Source organism: Loxodonta africana, chromosome 8 (genome assembly GCF_030014295.1).
Source record: "Loxodonta africana isolate mLoxAfr1 chromosome 8, mLoxAfr1.hap2, whole genome shotgun sequence".
Lineage (NCBI taxonomy): Eukaryota > Metazoa > Chordata > Mammalia > Proboscidea > Elephantidae > Loxodonta > Loxodonta africana.
The window spans coordinates 47,956,819-47,972,592 of NC_087349.1; the positions used below are offsets into that span (position 1 = coordinate 47,956,819).

The following is a 15,774-nucleotide window of genomic DNA, read 5'->3' on the forward strand; positions in this document are numbered from 1 at the left end:
TTCCTTTCCTGTCTTTTTAATGACCTTTTGCCTTCTTTGTGTATGATGTCCTTGATGTCATTCCATAACTCATCTGGTCTTTGGTCATTAGTGTTTAATGAGTCAAATCTATTCTTGAGATGGTCTCTAAATTCAGATGGGATATGTCTCAAGGTTGTACTTAGGCTCTAGTGGGCTTGCTCTGACTGATGATGTTGAGCTTTTCCATTGTCTTTTTCCACAAATGTAGTCAATTTGTTTCCTGCGTATTCCATCTGGTGAGGTTCATGTGTATAGTCACCGTTTACATTGATGAGAAAAGGTGTTTGCAATGAAGAAGTCATTAATCTTGCAAAATCCTATCATGGGATCTCCTGTGTCATTTATATTACCAAGGCCATATTTTCCAAATACGTTCATTCTTCTGTGTTTCCAACTTTTGCATTCCAATCACCAATAATTATCAATGTATTTTGATTGCATGTTTGATCAATTTCAGACTGCAGTATTTGGTAAAAGTCTTCAATTTCTTCATCTTTGGCATTAGTGGTTGGTGCATAAACTTTCAATAATAGTTCTTATTAAATGTCCTTCCTTGTAGGTGTATGGATATATTCTTTTTTGACAATGAATGCAATGCCATTCCTCTTCAATTTGTCATTGCTGGCACAGTAGACCATATGATTGTCCAATTAAAAATGGCCAATACCAGTCCATTTCAGCTCACTAATGCCTAAGATATCAACCTTTATGCAGTCCATTTCATTTTCAATGACTTCCAATTTTCTTAGGTTCACACTTTGTACATTCCATATTCGTATTATTAATAGATGTTTGCAGCTGCTTCTCATTTTGAGTCATACCACATCAGTAAACCAAGGTCTTAAAAGTTTGACTCTATCCATGCCATTAAGGTCGACTCTACTTTGAGGAAGCAGCTCTTACCCAGTCATATTTTAAGTGCTTTCTAATTTGAGGGGGTCATCTTCTAGCACTATGTCAGACAATGTTCCACTGTTATTCATAAGGTTTTCGCTGGCTAATTTTTTCAGCAGTAGACTGCCAGGCCCTTCTTCCTAGTTTGCCTTAGTCTGGAAGCTCAGCTGAAATCTGTTCACCATGTGTAACTCTGCTGGTATTTGAAATACCTGTGGCATAGCTTCCAGTATCACAACAACTCACAAGCCACCTCTAAGACAAACTGACAGACATACTTAGAACACTTCAAATTAATTGAGAAGTTAAATCAATCAAGGAATTTAAATTATTTTCCTCTACAGAAATAAGAAGCTTGATCAATTTTAACTGATATTTAAGATATTAGGTCTTGTCAAAAAAAAAATAATAATAATAATGCAAGTGTTAAAAAAAACACATACACAGGTACAGTTTCTTTTTTAAAGGTGTTTGTATAAATTGAGTCTTTCTACTAATCTAAAGACACACCGAGACAGTGTGGTTAAGTCACTTAAAGAAGGGGAAAAGTTTCCTCATAAACCACGCATTATTTTCCTAGCTCTCTACTACTTTCTGTGGAAGTCTGCATTTGTTTCTATTGGATGCGAAGGGTGCTACTAAGCTATGAACTTGGCATCACTTTGAGGGCACTGATTTTAAGCAGAGTCAGAGATGCATATTAGCCCTAGGCTTAGTCTTCTCATTTCCCCGTATGGCAACTTTGGCTTTCAAGTGGCCATACAACTGTCTGTTCCCCACTATGGTTTCTGGTCACTTGTGATAGAGGCTGTAGTAGTGGAGGTGCTGGGGTTTGAAGACTTCCCTTGCTTTCTTGCAAACCCAACAATTGTATCACCAAGTATGTTGGTTATATTGATCCAGTGTCTTATTGTATTGGGGTGGGAGGGCCTGTCAGAGAATGTTGTCAGCTTCACTGCCGCAAGTTGGAGTTCTTAGAATTTGAACCACAGGCTCTTGTAAGTGAACCAACACTTCAGGGTTGATGCTTGGACAAGAGAAAAATTTCACTGTAATTGATTTTTTTTATCATGGCTATACTATAGATCCTGGAATGAAATGTGGAGGATATTTTGTCTTCCAAAAGGAAGCAGTCACATTGTAGCCACCTGCATTCTATGTGGCCAGTTGAACCAAAGAAGTCAAGATTGTGACTTATTGCTTAAAAAAGCTTTCTTATCAACTTTCCTTAAATTTTCCTAAACCTTCTAAAATGAGACCTTCTACCCCGGTGGTGTAGTGGTTAAGAGCTATGGCTGCTAATCAAAAGGCCCACAGTTTGAAACCACCAGGCACTCCTTGGAGACTCCATGGGGCAGTTCTACTCTGTCCTTTAGGGTTGCTATGAGTCAGAATTGGCTTGGCATTTTTTTTTTCCTAAAATGAGAATAGGAAATATAATATGGATGTTAAAATGTTTCTACATTGCAGGATTACTAAATTTTTGCTCATCAATTTAGAAAAAAATTTACTCTTCTTTGATGTGGTACAACATGCACATGGCACAGAGTCCAAAAGTACAAAGGGGACATCCAGTCTAGGTAGATCTCCCCCCTGCTCTCTTCCCTAGTTCTCCAGGAATCCACCCAACAAAGACAATTATTGTCTTCTGGTCCTTCCAGAGCTTTTTTTATGCATGTCGATTACTGACTTTTACGTGGTTTCCAGCTCCTTAGTACTCCCAAAGTGTTTCTAAGTTCTCAAAAATGCACTATAAATCTTATTAAATAAGATATAAGAATAAGGAGTGACCCTTAAACACAGTGGGAAGTTTAAAAATATATACGTATGTGTGTATATATAAGTATCCCCCAAACCCCACTGCCACACAAAAACAATATTCTCTTGATATGTTTAACAAGTCTTTTTCTTCATTATTTGAAACCATGAAGGAAACAGAAGTCTAGCATAAAATATTAGAATTATGGAAAGTTAAGTTAAAGTACTTGGCTGCCAGCTGAAAAATGGGCTGTTCGAACTCACCAGTAGTTCCACAGTGGAAAAGACCCGGGAATCTACTCTTGTAAAGATCACAGCATAGGAAACTTGATGGGGATGTTCTACTCTGTTATATAGGGTTGCTATGAGTCAGAATTGACTCAATGGCACACAGCAACAACAACGGAATAATGGTTAAACCATGCTTCTGATTCTTGAGATGATGTATCAGTTGAGAATGAAGAAATTCCCAATCTATGAAGAATGATTTTTAACTCCGTGATATTTATAAGCAAATTGAATCTCAGTTACTCAGGAGGCTAGCCAGGGACAAAAGAATTATTAAGAAAGCATACTTAATACCTCAAATTATTTTTTTCATCTCTTTCTAACACCCACAACTGATTACAAGTTACTTGGAACACTAAAAGAACAATACAGAAACTTATGAAAACAGAAAATTCAAAATCTATGAGTGGAAGATGACATGGGAAAAGCTTTCCTGAGTTATAAAAAGCTAAATTAGAATCACTAGAAAGATTAGTAAAGGGAATTATTTTCCATTAACAAGGGAGAAGAAGAGTTGCCTTAATTAGTATATTTTCTTCCTTCTGCAATATTTAATTGCTGAGATTTTAATAAAAGTAGATGGTAATTATGGCAATAAAATGAATCCTCAGCTTTGAAATTTTATATGCTATATGATTTTCACAACATAATGAATTATAAAAATATTTATCATACAGAATTAAATTCCCCAAATGCTCCAAAAATTTTGGGGTGAAAGAAAATGATACAAGTATTTTAATTATTCAAAGACCAAAACATGATATGAATTAAAACACAGGATCTACATGTACAATAGTTCTTAGAATTTGCTTTCAAAATTCTAGGAGAAAAATCAGGGGAATAGGACTGAAGGAAACATAAATGAAACTTTACTTTCTGAAGCTTCAGGAACTTCAAAGAGACTGAAAGGGAAAAGGAAGAAGGCTTTATTTAATCTTGATCTTTCTAATTCGAGCACTATTCTTGGGGCCAAATTGGAGTCAAGGTATTTTTTGAAGAAAGTAAGAAGTCAATTAGGAGGAAAAAGATAAAAGATAAAGATAAGGCTCCTGATGATGGAGCCACAGAAGAGGAATGGATAGGCTGACAGACCATATCCAGAGACCTTTCCTCTGCAGAAAGAAAGGCCAGCCCTGGGCCAGAAATAACTAGACCAGTTTTAATCTGACAATAATGTAGCTGGGATTTCACACCAAGAATTATAATCACTTCTTTGAGGAGAAATATGAGGTAAGGAAATGGAACACAGGGTGAAAATTAGACCTAGAGAGAAACATGCCTATAATTAGAAATAATCTTAGACTCTAAGAATGCCTGGACAGCCAGAAGAAACTGAACATTTCAGTTAATCCACAGGTGTTACAAGGAGTCCTAGTGATGCACTGGTTAAGCACTCAGCTACTAACTGAAAGGCTGGTGGTTTCAAACCCACCCAGCGGCTCCACAGGAGAAAAGACCTGGTGATCTGTTCTTGAAAAGATAGCCTAGGAAACCCTATGGGACAGTTGTACTCTGTCACACTGAGTCAACTATGAGATGGAATCAACTCGAGGGACCCTAACTACAACAACCAATGAGTGCTGTACAAACCTGAGGAGTAAGTTACCCTGGTTGTTCTTGTTCTGGATTCCTCATTGATGTAGTCAATCTCACACACATTATATAAACCCTAAGAGAAATAGAAAAACACTCTCCACAAAGGCTTAATGCAAGTCACTGAAAATGCTGAATCAATCTGAGGGCATGAAGAGATTCACAGAAATGCATCCCTTTCAGTTTACTTGCAAAGCAAGTCTGCCTTGATTTGAGGTGATGTTCCTGAAACTAGTCGTGATGTTATTTTTTTAATGGTGTAGTTACAATCACTGCTATAGTTCATAACCACAAACTCTACAGTGCTTACCTTGTGACTTTGCAATTACACAGAACATTTTACAATTAGGGCAGTTTTAACTTTCGTACAATACTTTTTAAGAAAAAATAAAATATCCCTAATTTATAAATGGAACATGTACTTTTAAAAGATTCATTTAAAATAGTCCAGAGATGTTCTAATCCAATGGAAAGAGAAAACCCAGTACTCTGTTTGGGAACAAGATCATAAAATTAAGCCTCTTCAAAGAAAAATGATAAAGATCTGAGTGGATACACAAATTGCAGCCTCTGTGAATCCACACAAAAATAAGCAGGGGATAGGCCTTGGGGTGGTTTCAGAGTGGGCCATTATTCACAGGAAAACAGCGAGATTCACTACGGAGGACATCATTCTTCTGACAGTGACAGGACCTCATTCACAGAGGCAGGACTGATGGTGCATGCACAGCCAGTGTGCCAAGCAGCACAGGACCTGGATGCGGGTCCCTAATGGTGAACTGAGATCATTGCTGAGGACACTGGGTGATCACATAAGGGACACTCTGTTTGCTCTCCGGGAGAGGCAGTTCATTTGCACTAATTGCGGACTGGGGGGCCTGGAGAAGGCAGCTCTGTGTATGTATACTGTATTCTCTTTGTTGGAGAAGGTAGCTCTCACGGGCCCTGTTCCTCCTGGCATTGTGTGTGCATTAGCAGGGAGATTTAGCTGCCTTTAAAATATATGTGCATTTCTAATTCTTTGCACTAGGCTCCTTAATTGCTGATGAAGGGAAGTGACAATATAATAGTGAATTACTTTCCGGAAAAATTTAGCAGATAACTCATGAAATAAAAGAAACCCGAGAAAGCTTAACCCAATTGCTCTGGTTTATGGGACTTTCGGAAACGCTGGTGGTGTAGTGGTTAAGAACTATGGCTACTAACAGAAAGGTCAACAGTTCGAATCTACCAGGTGCTCCTTGGAAACACTATGGGGCAGTTCTACTCTCTCCTATAGGGTCACTATGAGTTGGGATGGACTCGACAGCAGCGGGTTTTGGTTTTGGTGGGACTCTGCTTTTCTTCAGAAGAGTCCAATATTTTAAAACAATTCTATTAATCATTTATCTGTTTTGATGTTTTTAAAGTTACGGAGAATGAATGATTCTCATTTATAAAAACATATTTAAAAAAATAAAATTCTGTGTAATTATCCTTGGTTATCATACAATTTTTTTTAAAAAAATATGGGATCTGTAATGCCTTATCTTTCAAATTTAGGAAACATTGTGGCCTGAAGACACTTTGTGGAGCAAGATATGCATGAAATAAAACTAATCATATTGATACATTCACATTCTCCAGAGGTCAGTCATGGCTGACTAAAACATAAAGATTTACTGAAGAGTTAAAATATTTAAAGACATGTGCTAATCACTGAGACAAGTAAATGTCAAAGTAGTGCTTGTCCTTATGGTATTTATAATTTACGTGGGGATGCCAGACATGCACACTACGTAAAGTTACCTACTAGTACCAGGCTAACCAATACTGTCCAAATGAATGAAAAGTGCAAACTGTACTATGCTTATTCAGTCTCAACTTGAAGGGAAGTCTCAACTTTTTATCGTGGGAGTCAATAAAAGATTCCTTGAGTATTTCAAAAATTTAATTGGAGTTTGAATAGAATTATAGAAGGTTCAGGTGTGGGAATGATCGAATCAGACAGGTGAAGGTGTTTTATGAATATAGGATGTCGACGAAAGAAGAGCGTTTAGGGAAATAACGGAAGCCAAAGCTAACAGAGATTTTGCAATCAAACATGGGGGACCTGAGTGGTTGCTCAAGGAGTTTGAACCAGTGAAAACAGAAGGTCTTCCAAGCTTTGAGAAGGATAATCACAGGGCCAAGTTTGTTCAAGAATCTTCATGTGATCAAGGGAAAAATGGTAATTTGGTAGAGAAGAAACTGGGAGGCGGGTAGATCAATTAGGGGACTGCAATCCTTTTAATACACAAATGAGGTGATAAGGCCGTGATCTAGGAAGTCGCAGTGAATATTTGGAAGGAAGGGATGAGAGCTACAGGTTCAGTGATCTTTTATGTCTAATAATATATATCAAGCCTGGGGGAAAGAGATCATCAAGATGATTCTGAATTATCTAGGTGAAAAGAAGAACAACAGCAATCAGGTAAAGGACTTTCTGAATAGATTTGCTTATTTGTTTTGGGGGAAAAAAAAAACCTGCGTATGTTACATTTAAGTTGCAGAAAAAATGCTTAGGTGGAGCAGTCCAGTAGGCAGGTAGAAATGTGGCCCTGGAGTATAGACAGCAGTGAAAACTGAACGTAAATCTATAGTATTTAAAGCCATGGGGTTGGATGTCAACTCTAACAGAATAAACAAAAGATAAATACGTCTAAATATAGATGGGTTAATGCTGGGGAAATTTTCCTGGAGATGTGTATTTTAAATATCAATTTAAAGACAGACTTTCCAAGAAGATGTAAAGATATATCATCTTCGCAAGCATCAAATATCACACTACTGCCATGAACCCTGTATAGGGCAAATATAATGGAATACATCATAAATTTAAACAAATTGAGCTAAAGGATTACGATCTATTTATAGAGGCCAGGAGTCACTTTGTCTCCAGTATGGTCAACAGCCCAGGGAGATGTGGCAGAGAGAGGTTGAGATCAGGTCTCCACCCATGACTCCAAATTGCAACTCTGCATGAAACGAACTGTGACTTTGGTCAAGCAAGTTAAGCTCTCTCAGTTTCAGTATCTTATCAGTAAAATGGTTTTATTTTGATTATAGAATTGTGGTAAAGATCAGAGATAATATATGCTTGGCCCATTTTATGCATTCGCTAAAGAAGAGCTGTCATTTATTGCCAGTTTTAGTTTCATAATTTTTATTACAAAGCTAAAACTATATTTCTAAAGATAGAATTACATTTCTAAGGATAGAACTACATTGATTTCCATCACTGGGGTGACTAGTGGCAGAGAGAGAAACATTTCTGACCTGTCTGAGACATTATAAGATCATTATATGGCTCCTCTGGACACTATGGGCTAAATTCATGTGGCTGATGGAGTTATGAACACAGAGAGGAAACTCTACATAAAATGAGACTTCACACATCTCATTTGAATCCTCATTGGTAATACTAGCAGAACTTCATACAGAACTTATATTCTTAAAGGTGGCCGCTGACTTTCCATAGATGTGATCTCAGAGAAACAGAATATATAGTTCAAATTATAAACTATAGTTTAAAGGAGAAAAGATAAACTAAATTGGAAAACTGAACTGCAAGGTGATAGAAGTAAATGAAGAAATCCTCTGAAACTTTTATTTACATAGAGCAAATTGTTCATTTTGGTAAAGTATAAAAGAAGGCACAGATTGGTAGTTCTGATGCTCAATTATATACAGAACCTACTGTACAACTAGGGATTTCTTACATCCACACAGGAAAATAAGGTCACTTCTACATGATTTCCAGAAATATAAGAAATAAAGAGCTTTTGATAAGTAGAAATTTATTATTCACTTTTAAAGATTCACAAGTAAAACAGTGGTCATGTGTCTACACATCTCTAACAACAACAACAAAAAAAATCAAACCTGTTGCTGTTGAGTCAATTCCAACTCACAGCGACCCTATAGGGAATATACTCGTACTTGGTAACACAAGATTCAGGATAGCACAGAAGCTAAGATCATGTTTTCTGGATCTGGACTGCCGGTATATGCATTGCAGTTCTTGGCAAATTATCTAATTTTAGTATACCTCAGTTTCCTAATTTTTAAAATAGTACCTACCTAGGAGGATTAAATGAACTAACATAAAATGAGGTTAGGCAGCTCCTGGCACTTGGTAAGCACCCAAAAGAAGTTAATTACTAGATTAATTATTGCTATTATTATCAATACTCTTTTTAATGGAACAAAGTTACTTCAGTAAGCTTTACTTATTCTCTAAATGTGCCTCATAGACTATATTACTCATACTGTGAACTGATGTCTGATATTGATTAGCAGTATAGGTTGTTAGTAGGTATAGGACAATGTCAACCAAAATTTAAGCTAATTTTCTAATTTTTCTCTAACATTTATTTATAATTATTAGTTGAAGCCCCCTGTATCTGGTGAATGTATATGGGAAGAAGACAAAGGCAGAACCAAGACTCTATATTGGAAAAAATAATGTGATTTTAATGTGATAGGGTTCAAAAGGTGTAGAGGTGGGTATATGTATAAGAACCAAAAAAACCCACATATGTATAGGAAAGAGGGGCAAAAAAAACAAAAACAAAAACCCTAAAGTCTTGATATTGGACAAACATAAAGAAAAGCAAAGACATCTCAAAGATGGTGGGTGTCAAAAGATTTCTAATAAAGGCCAATGGGCCAATGGTTTGGGGTTGTTCCCCCATCTTCGAACAATGGGTGAAGAGCCGCCTACTTTACACACCTTTTATCTCCTAAAATGGGAAAGAAAAAGACAATTATAAGGCCCACTTGCTCAGTCAGGCTTGCAAAGTCACTGTTTGTTGCATCTGTTGAGTGACAAGAGATTCCTGAGTTGGCCTGGACAGTTGCTCTCTATCAGGCTGAAGGGTTCAGAGATAGTCATGTGGCTAGAGCTGGTCAAGAAGGTTCATTCTAGACCATCTGCTTTGGACCCATGAAGACCTCCTAGCCGTAGAAGTACCCCCATCTTCATGTCTGAACTACGAATATAAAGGGAATGGTGCTTTCTAGATTGAATATGTCTCACAATTAAATAAGTTTCTAGTTTTAGAATCTGAGTCAAGAATGCTTCATTCGATTTGCCCAACACAGATTAGAAATGAAATGGAAATATGAGATTGGTGTTTAACCAGGGGTATATATTAAAAATTTTAAACTATAAGGTGTAATTCAGTTAGAAATTTTGTGACTGTTCTTTGACACCTAACTTCTACTTCTTTTGTTACCATTGCTTCAACTCTACTGAAATGTTTATCTTCTTACATCAAAGATCAACTAAGAAAACTATGTATTAAAAAAAAAAAATTAGCCACCTAATTTAAATCTATTATATAATGAAAAGCAACTATTTAGACAGATATTTCAGAATCAAAGAGAGGATGGTGTGAAACTGCTTGAAAATTGTCAGATCATTTTAAAGCAGACAAGTTAATCTACTTACCTATAGTAATTTTAGCATTCATATCTAGAATTCAAGTTTTCTAGGGTCAGAAAGTAAGTTTTCACCTAGATGTATTAATGGAAGTGGTTACCCTCATCTGGGTAATTAAGATGAAACAATCTTTTAAGATTTTATATCATGATTAACTTAAATTGAATTTTGGTCTCTGTATGTTCAACGAAGGAGAACGCTTTTATAGATGCTTTGAACAAGAAAATTAAAAAAAAAAGAAAAACATTTATGAAGCTTTTCTTTGATAAAAATAATTGAGCCTGAAAATTCAAATACTATGTCAGTATGGAAGAAGTACAGTGAAAAATGCAAATACAGACATCAAAGTAGGTAGTTGGAAATATCTTCAGAGTAACATGTATGCAAAGTACATGTGTTAACATTTTTTTCAAGAGCTTTAAAACAGCCTTTAGATGTTCAATGCTTACCAATGTGTCATTCTTAAAAAATAAAATAAGTAAAACAAAACTTTGAACACTTATACCAAACTTGGGGGCTAACCAAATGCCACAGCTTTGTTTTGGTAACATTTAATTATGAATAATATTATGGTAAATTCTATTTTATAAATCACGGTTTTGGTGCTATATAGTAATAAGCATAAGATAAAAGCAAATCTGTACTTTGCACAAACACTTTATATATGTAGTATGATAGATCACAAATCAAAGATATAATAATTCTTTTCTTTGTTCAAGGGTAGGTGCCTTCACAATGCCAATATATAAAGATATTTTCTCCATGTTGCCAGGTGGGATGGTAATGAAGGGAAGACAAATATACAGGTGTCCAGTAGGGAGAGCCATTTCTGAGGACTGTATTCACTGAAGGTGTTAACTAACCCACATAACATAACCTCTATTTACAGAACTGTGAGAATAGCAAGATTTCTAAGTGTAGACTTTCTCTAACATTAATTAACAAAAACCTTAGAACTTCACACAATCCTATTCATGTTTTGTAACACCTTCTAAGAGATTAAAACCATTTGCTACATTACTATTATAATTATATAGGTGAAACCAAAAATGAGGGAAGTTGAATAAATTGCTTAATATATGAAGACTAATGAATTGGATGCAAGAATCATAGCCTTTTAAATATATACATAAAACAGCAAACTGAGGGACCAACATAGATAGAATGTAAATGACTAACCTGGCGTTATTACGACTCCATTTCCGTTGACCACAGGCCTCTCTTCCTCCTCCTCCTCGGGAGGCTCTATACTTGCTTTCTCCATGTTGCTCACTGATTTATTCCTCTTCCGCTTTCCTTCAGCACTTGGAGTGGCTCCTGGAAGTATCTGGTCTGTTACATTTAACAATAATGGTGCTGGTTCTGCTGGAGGCTTTGGCGTCCCATAGTAATTGTCTGCAAATGACACCAAAACATTATGAAGTTAAGCCTTTCTACTACTGTGTGCCGTCAAGGTGTATACTTTGTAAAGGATGGAAATTATATTGACAACTTTGTATCCTATTATACATAGTTCATATTATTTGTTGCTTTTATTGTATCAAGCTTTAATGCTTCAATAAAAACAGCTCTATATTCATTCTCACTTTTGTGCCAAACCAAAATAGAGTCTGAATATATTATTTCCAAATGGTACCTGGTAGTTTCAAAATTATTTAAAAAATTTTTGAATAACTAATTTTGATTCTAACCTTTTATAAATAATTATGTATGAAAAAGGATACAGGTAACTTGCATTCTTTTTGCTTTAGTAAATCTCACTACTTTGTAGAAAGGCAAAGCACATTGTGCTTTTCCTCAAAGGACTCTGGCTGTTGTCCTTGATGTGCAGTGTCCTGCTGGGAGTTGTTTCTCCAAGTCGGTCTAGTGGTTCTCATGGCTGCTGACAATGGTCCTGCTGCTCAAAGTGTTCTTCAGATTACCATGGCACTTCTTTTCACACTTCCATGGTCTGAGCTATAGGATGGTTTGCTTTCCCCATCAGTCTGCTACTTTTTGAAGGAGACTAATTCTCATTTATCTCTGTAATAAAAGCCTGGCATGAAGTAGGCACAGAATAAATGCTTACTAAACAAATATCTTAATACTGTCAAGGCAAAGCATTTTATTTAAAATAATCTAAAATTTGATTAACAAAGGAAGGTGGTGTTGTTTAAAATCAGTGTTATGCTTTAAGCACTGACTTCAACCCATACCTGTGTTTCCAATTAATTGAATAATTTATGCATTAATTTCCTCACTCAGTCATTAAAACTCTTATATAATACTGATTAGGCACCCAGGCCAAGGAGTGGTGCAGTGGTTAAGCATGCAACTGTTAACTGAAAGGTGGGTGGTTCAAACCCATCAGCTGCTGCACAGGAGAAAGATGTGGAAGATGTAGCAGTCTGCTTCCGTAAAGATTATAGCCTTGGAAACCCTATGGGGCAGTTCCACCCTGTCCAACAGGATTGCTGTGAGTTGGAATGGACTTGATGGCAATGGGTTTCTTCTTTTTTTTAGGCGCCTAGACCACTACCTATCTGTCATTTTGTCCTACCATGGTGGCTTGTGTGTTGCTATGATGCTGGAAGCTATGCCACAGTTATTTCAAATACCAGCAGAGTCACCCATGGTGTACAGATTTCAGAGGAGCTTCCAGACTGAGACAGGCTAGGAAGAAAGGCCTGGTGATCTATTTCTGAAAGTTAGCCAATGAAAACTGTACAGATAACACAATATTGTCTGAGACTTCTACTCACTTACTTGGGATGCATCATCAGTGGGGATCAGTCACTGGAGAAGAACATCACATTTAGTAAAACAGAAGGCCAGCAAAGGAGAGGGAAACCACTGATGAGAAGGATTGACACAAGGACCCCAACGACATACTTAAATATATCAGTGATCATGAAGATGGTGCAGGAGAACATTTCATTCCGTTATACACAGGGTCACCATGAATTGGAGCTGACTCCACAACAACAATAACAGGCGCCTAGGCACTCAACTATGTGTTTGGGATAAAATGATGAATATAATACACAACACTTGTGTTCCAGATGCTCACAGTCTAGTGTGGGAGACCTGCACATTTGACATCAAGTACATAAACGTTATAACAGGAAATAGGATTAAGCGCTACAATCAACGGGACACAGAGGAGGAAACATACTTCACTGTTCACAAAGGTTGTTGAAGGCACACCCCTTGGCCAAAAGTCAGGCTTTTCCACATAAATATTTCAATTATTCAAGCAAGTCTTAACCCTAGTAAGGCTCAGTTTCCTCATCAATAAAATGAGAATAGCAATACTTGTTAAAATCACATATAGGTTGTAAACAACCCAAACCAACTCTAGTTGAGCTAACCATGATAAGAATGTACTAACAAGATATGAGGTAGTTAATTGAGGGAAAGGCTGAAAAACCTTGGGACATGTGCAGAGTCCCATCAGGACACCCATGTTTCCTCTGTTGACCCTGGATTCTGGATGCCCTAGCTGATTCCCCTAGCAGGTTCCAACGCCATGAGGCACAGCCTGTTGCTGCTGTCCCTGCCCTAGAGGAATGAGCTCCAAACTCCCATTAGCTTCCCTGCATTGCTCACTTGCTGGAAAAAAAAAAAAGTCACAAGCAGGGTCATCTGATTGGTTAATTCTTAGTCACATGAGAGCACTGGTGCTGACAAGAAATGGGGAGAAAAAAATGTCTATTCTTTGATTTCTGGAGAAGGAAGCTTTGCATTTTATCTCAATGGTCTCCCTAGGCAGGAAGGGGCAATGTCCACTACACTTGGCCTCCTCACTGGGCTGTTGGGAAGAGGAAATAATGTATGAGGAATAACTTTATATGTGGTAAAATTGCAGTGGTTTTAATGGCAGTGTAAGCCTCTTGAGGGTATGAAATGAGGGAATATTCTGAAGGTTGGCCGTGTCGCTATGCTGTTGCTCCTTGTCATAGAAATTCCATTTTCAAAGTAATACAAAGAAAAAATATTACTATGTAAAGTGGTTCTTACACATGCTCAGCCTTTACATAGAAATCTGCAAAGTGGATGATATATAATTTGTTAAAGGCTACTTTCTAACTTGATTTAGAGCATTTGAAATGAATCAGACCTTTATATGCATGGCCAAATTCTGAGTGAGCAAATAGTCCCACTTGCCCCCAAAAGTCTATGGACTTGTATTATCTGCACAGCAACTAGCACAGCTCTATGCTTTCTATGGAATCTCAATATATGCTCATCTAATAAGCATTATTAAGTAAAACTAATGAATAATCTTGCACATCCCAATAAGTGCTGTAATTTTAAGTAGCATTCTAGATCTTTAATGCTTTTATATAATTGCATATGGATCACTATATATCACTAATTATATATATATATATGCTTATATATAAATCTTTCCCTCTCTCTCTCTCTATATATATATATCAGTGAGAAAAATATACTGCATTTCAGTGTTTTTTTCCTATTCATCTTTTATGGTTTAAATTTACCTTAAGTAGAAAAAGAACTTTTATTTATTAGAAATAAATGCACAGCACAGGCTAAAAATAAATACAAAATAACAGACCCTATTGGATTTATATTACTAAGTAATTTTATTTGTGGGTATATTATTATAAATTATATAGCAATATTTTATTTCTATAATTTGATTTATGGAATTAATATATCAGATTAAATTTTAGATGTAAAATGGTATGAATCATTTGTTAATACATTGAAATTATCTTCTTTAGCAATAATATCAGCAATTTAAGAGAGGTATAGAAATAACCCATACAGTTACTACATCTGAGAAATATAATTCATGGAGACTAGGCTATTACTCAAACCAAGATTTTATCCTAATGCATAGAACAGGGAAACCAGGAACACCTAGACCAAAGTTGAAGAATCAGCCACGCAGTCAGGCAGCCAAGTCATTGAAAAGACTTTTTGATCTAAGATTACACAAATCTCTATGCTAAGGATAGAATTGCCATTTAGGTAACTAACATATCAGCATGTTTTAAGAAAATACACACACATACCAAAACTGTTTTTAAATATATTCTGGGAACATGAACCCATTAAAAAAGAAGTTACACTGTGTGTGTATTAGAATTTAGCAATCTCAGATTTTAAGAGTACTAACAACAGGGCATAGTGGTTAAGAGCATAGACGCTGATGAGATAAACCCAACTTTGAATCCTGGCTCCACTACCTAATCACTGTGTCCCCTCATCTTGCTGCCTTGTGATATCCTTATACAGACTCAGTTAAAGTGAGAATGTGGGGCTGGAAGATGACTACAGTCACAAAAGCCACTGCTACTAGTACTAATGCTGTCATTACCGTGATCACTACCACCACAACAATTTATTGATCTGGACACTGTAATGAGCATTTTACATATGCTTTTTGTATCAAATGGGGATTATAATAAGAAATCTTACTCCATAGTGCTGTTATAAAGATTAATGATAATAAACCGGTGTGTAGAGCTCCTGGATCACAGTGGGGGCTCAATATACGGTGGCTACTTTTGGCAATTATTCATCACAAAAACCTTATGAAGTCGTTCTGCCTCTGCAGTTAAGAAAATGGAGGTTCTAAGAAATTAAACTATTTCCCAACATTAAACAGAGAGTAAGTAGAAAACCTATATCTGCTTGATTTTAAAAAACTTGAGCTCTTTTCAAAATAATACATTGCCTCTCAAGAGAAAAGCCAAGTGTGACGTAATTTGCAAACTGGCCCATGGCTCACCCTAGATGACCTC

General features: G+C 36.4%; 1 protein-coding gene across 2 annotated transcripts in view; it reads right to left on the reverse strand.

Annotated features, from left to right (window-relative positions):
• The window catches only part of MAGI2 (membrane associated guanylate kinase, WW and PDZ domain containing 2), a 1,483,873-nt gene that overhangs the window by 524,683 nt on the left and 943,416 nt on the right, over positions 1–15,774 (reverse strand). For both annotated transcript variants that reach the window (XM_064289914.1, XM_003407180.4), the window contains exon 4: positions 11,198–11,413. In XM_064289914.1, coding sequence (XP_064145984.1) covers positions 11,198–11,413 — 216 coding nt within the window. The remainder of the gene's footprint in view (positions 1–11,197; positions 11,414–15,774) is intronic.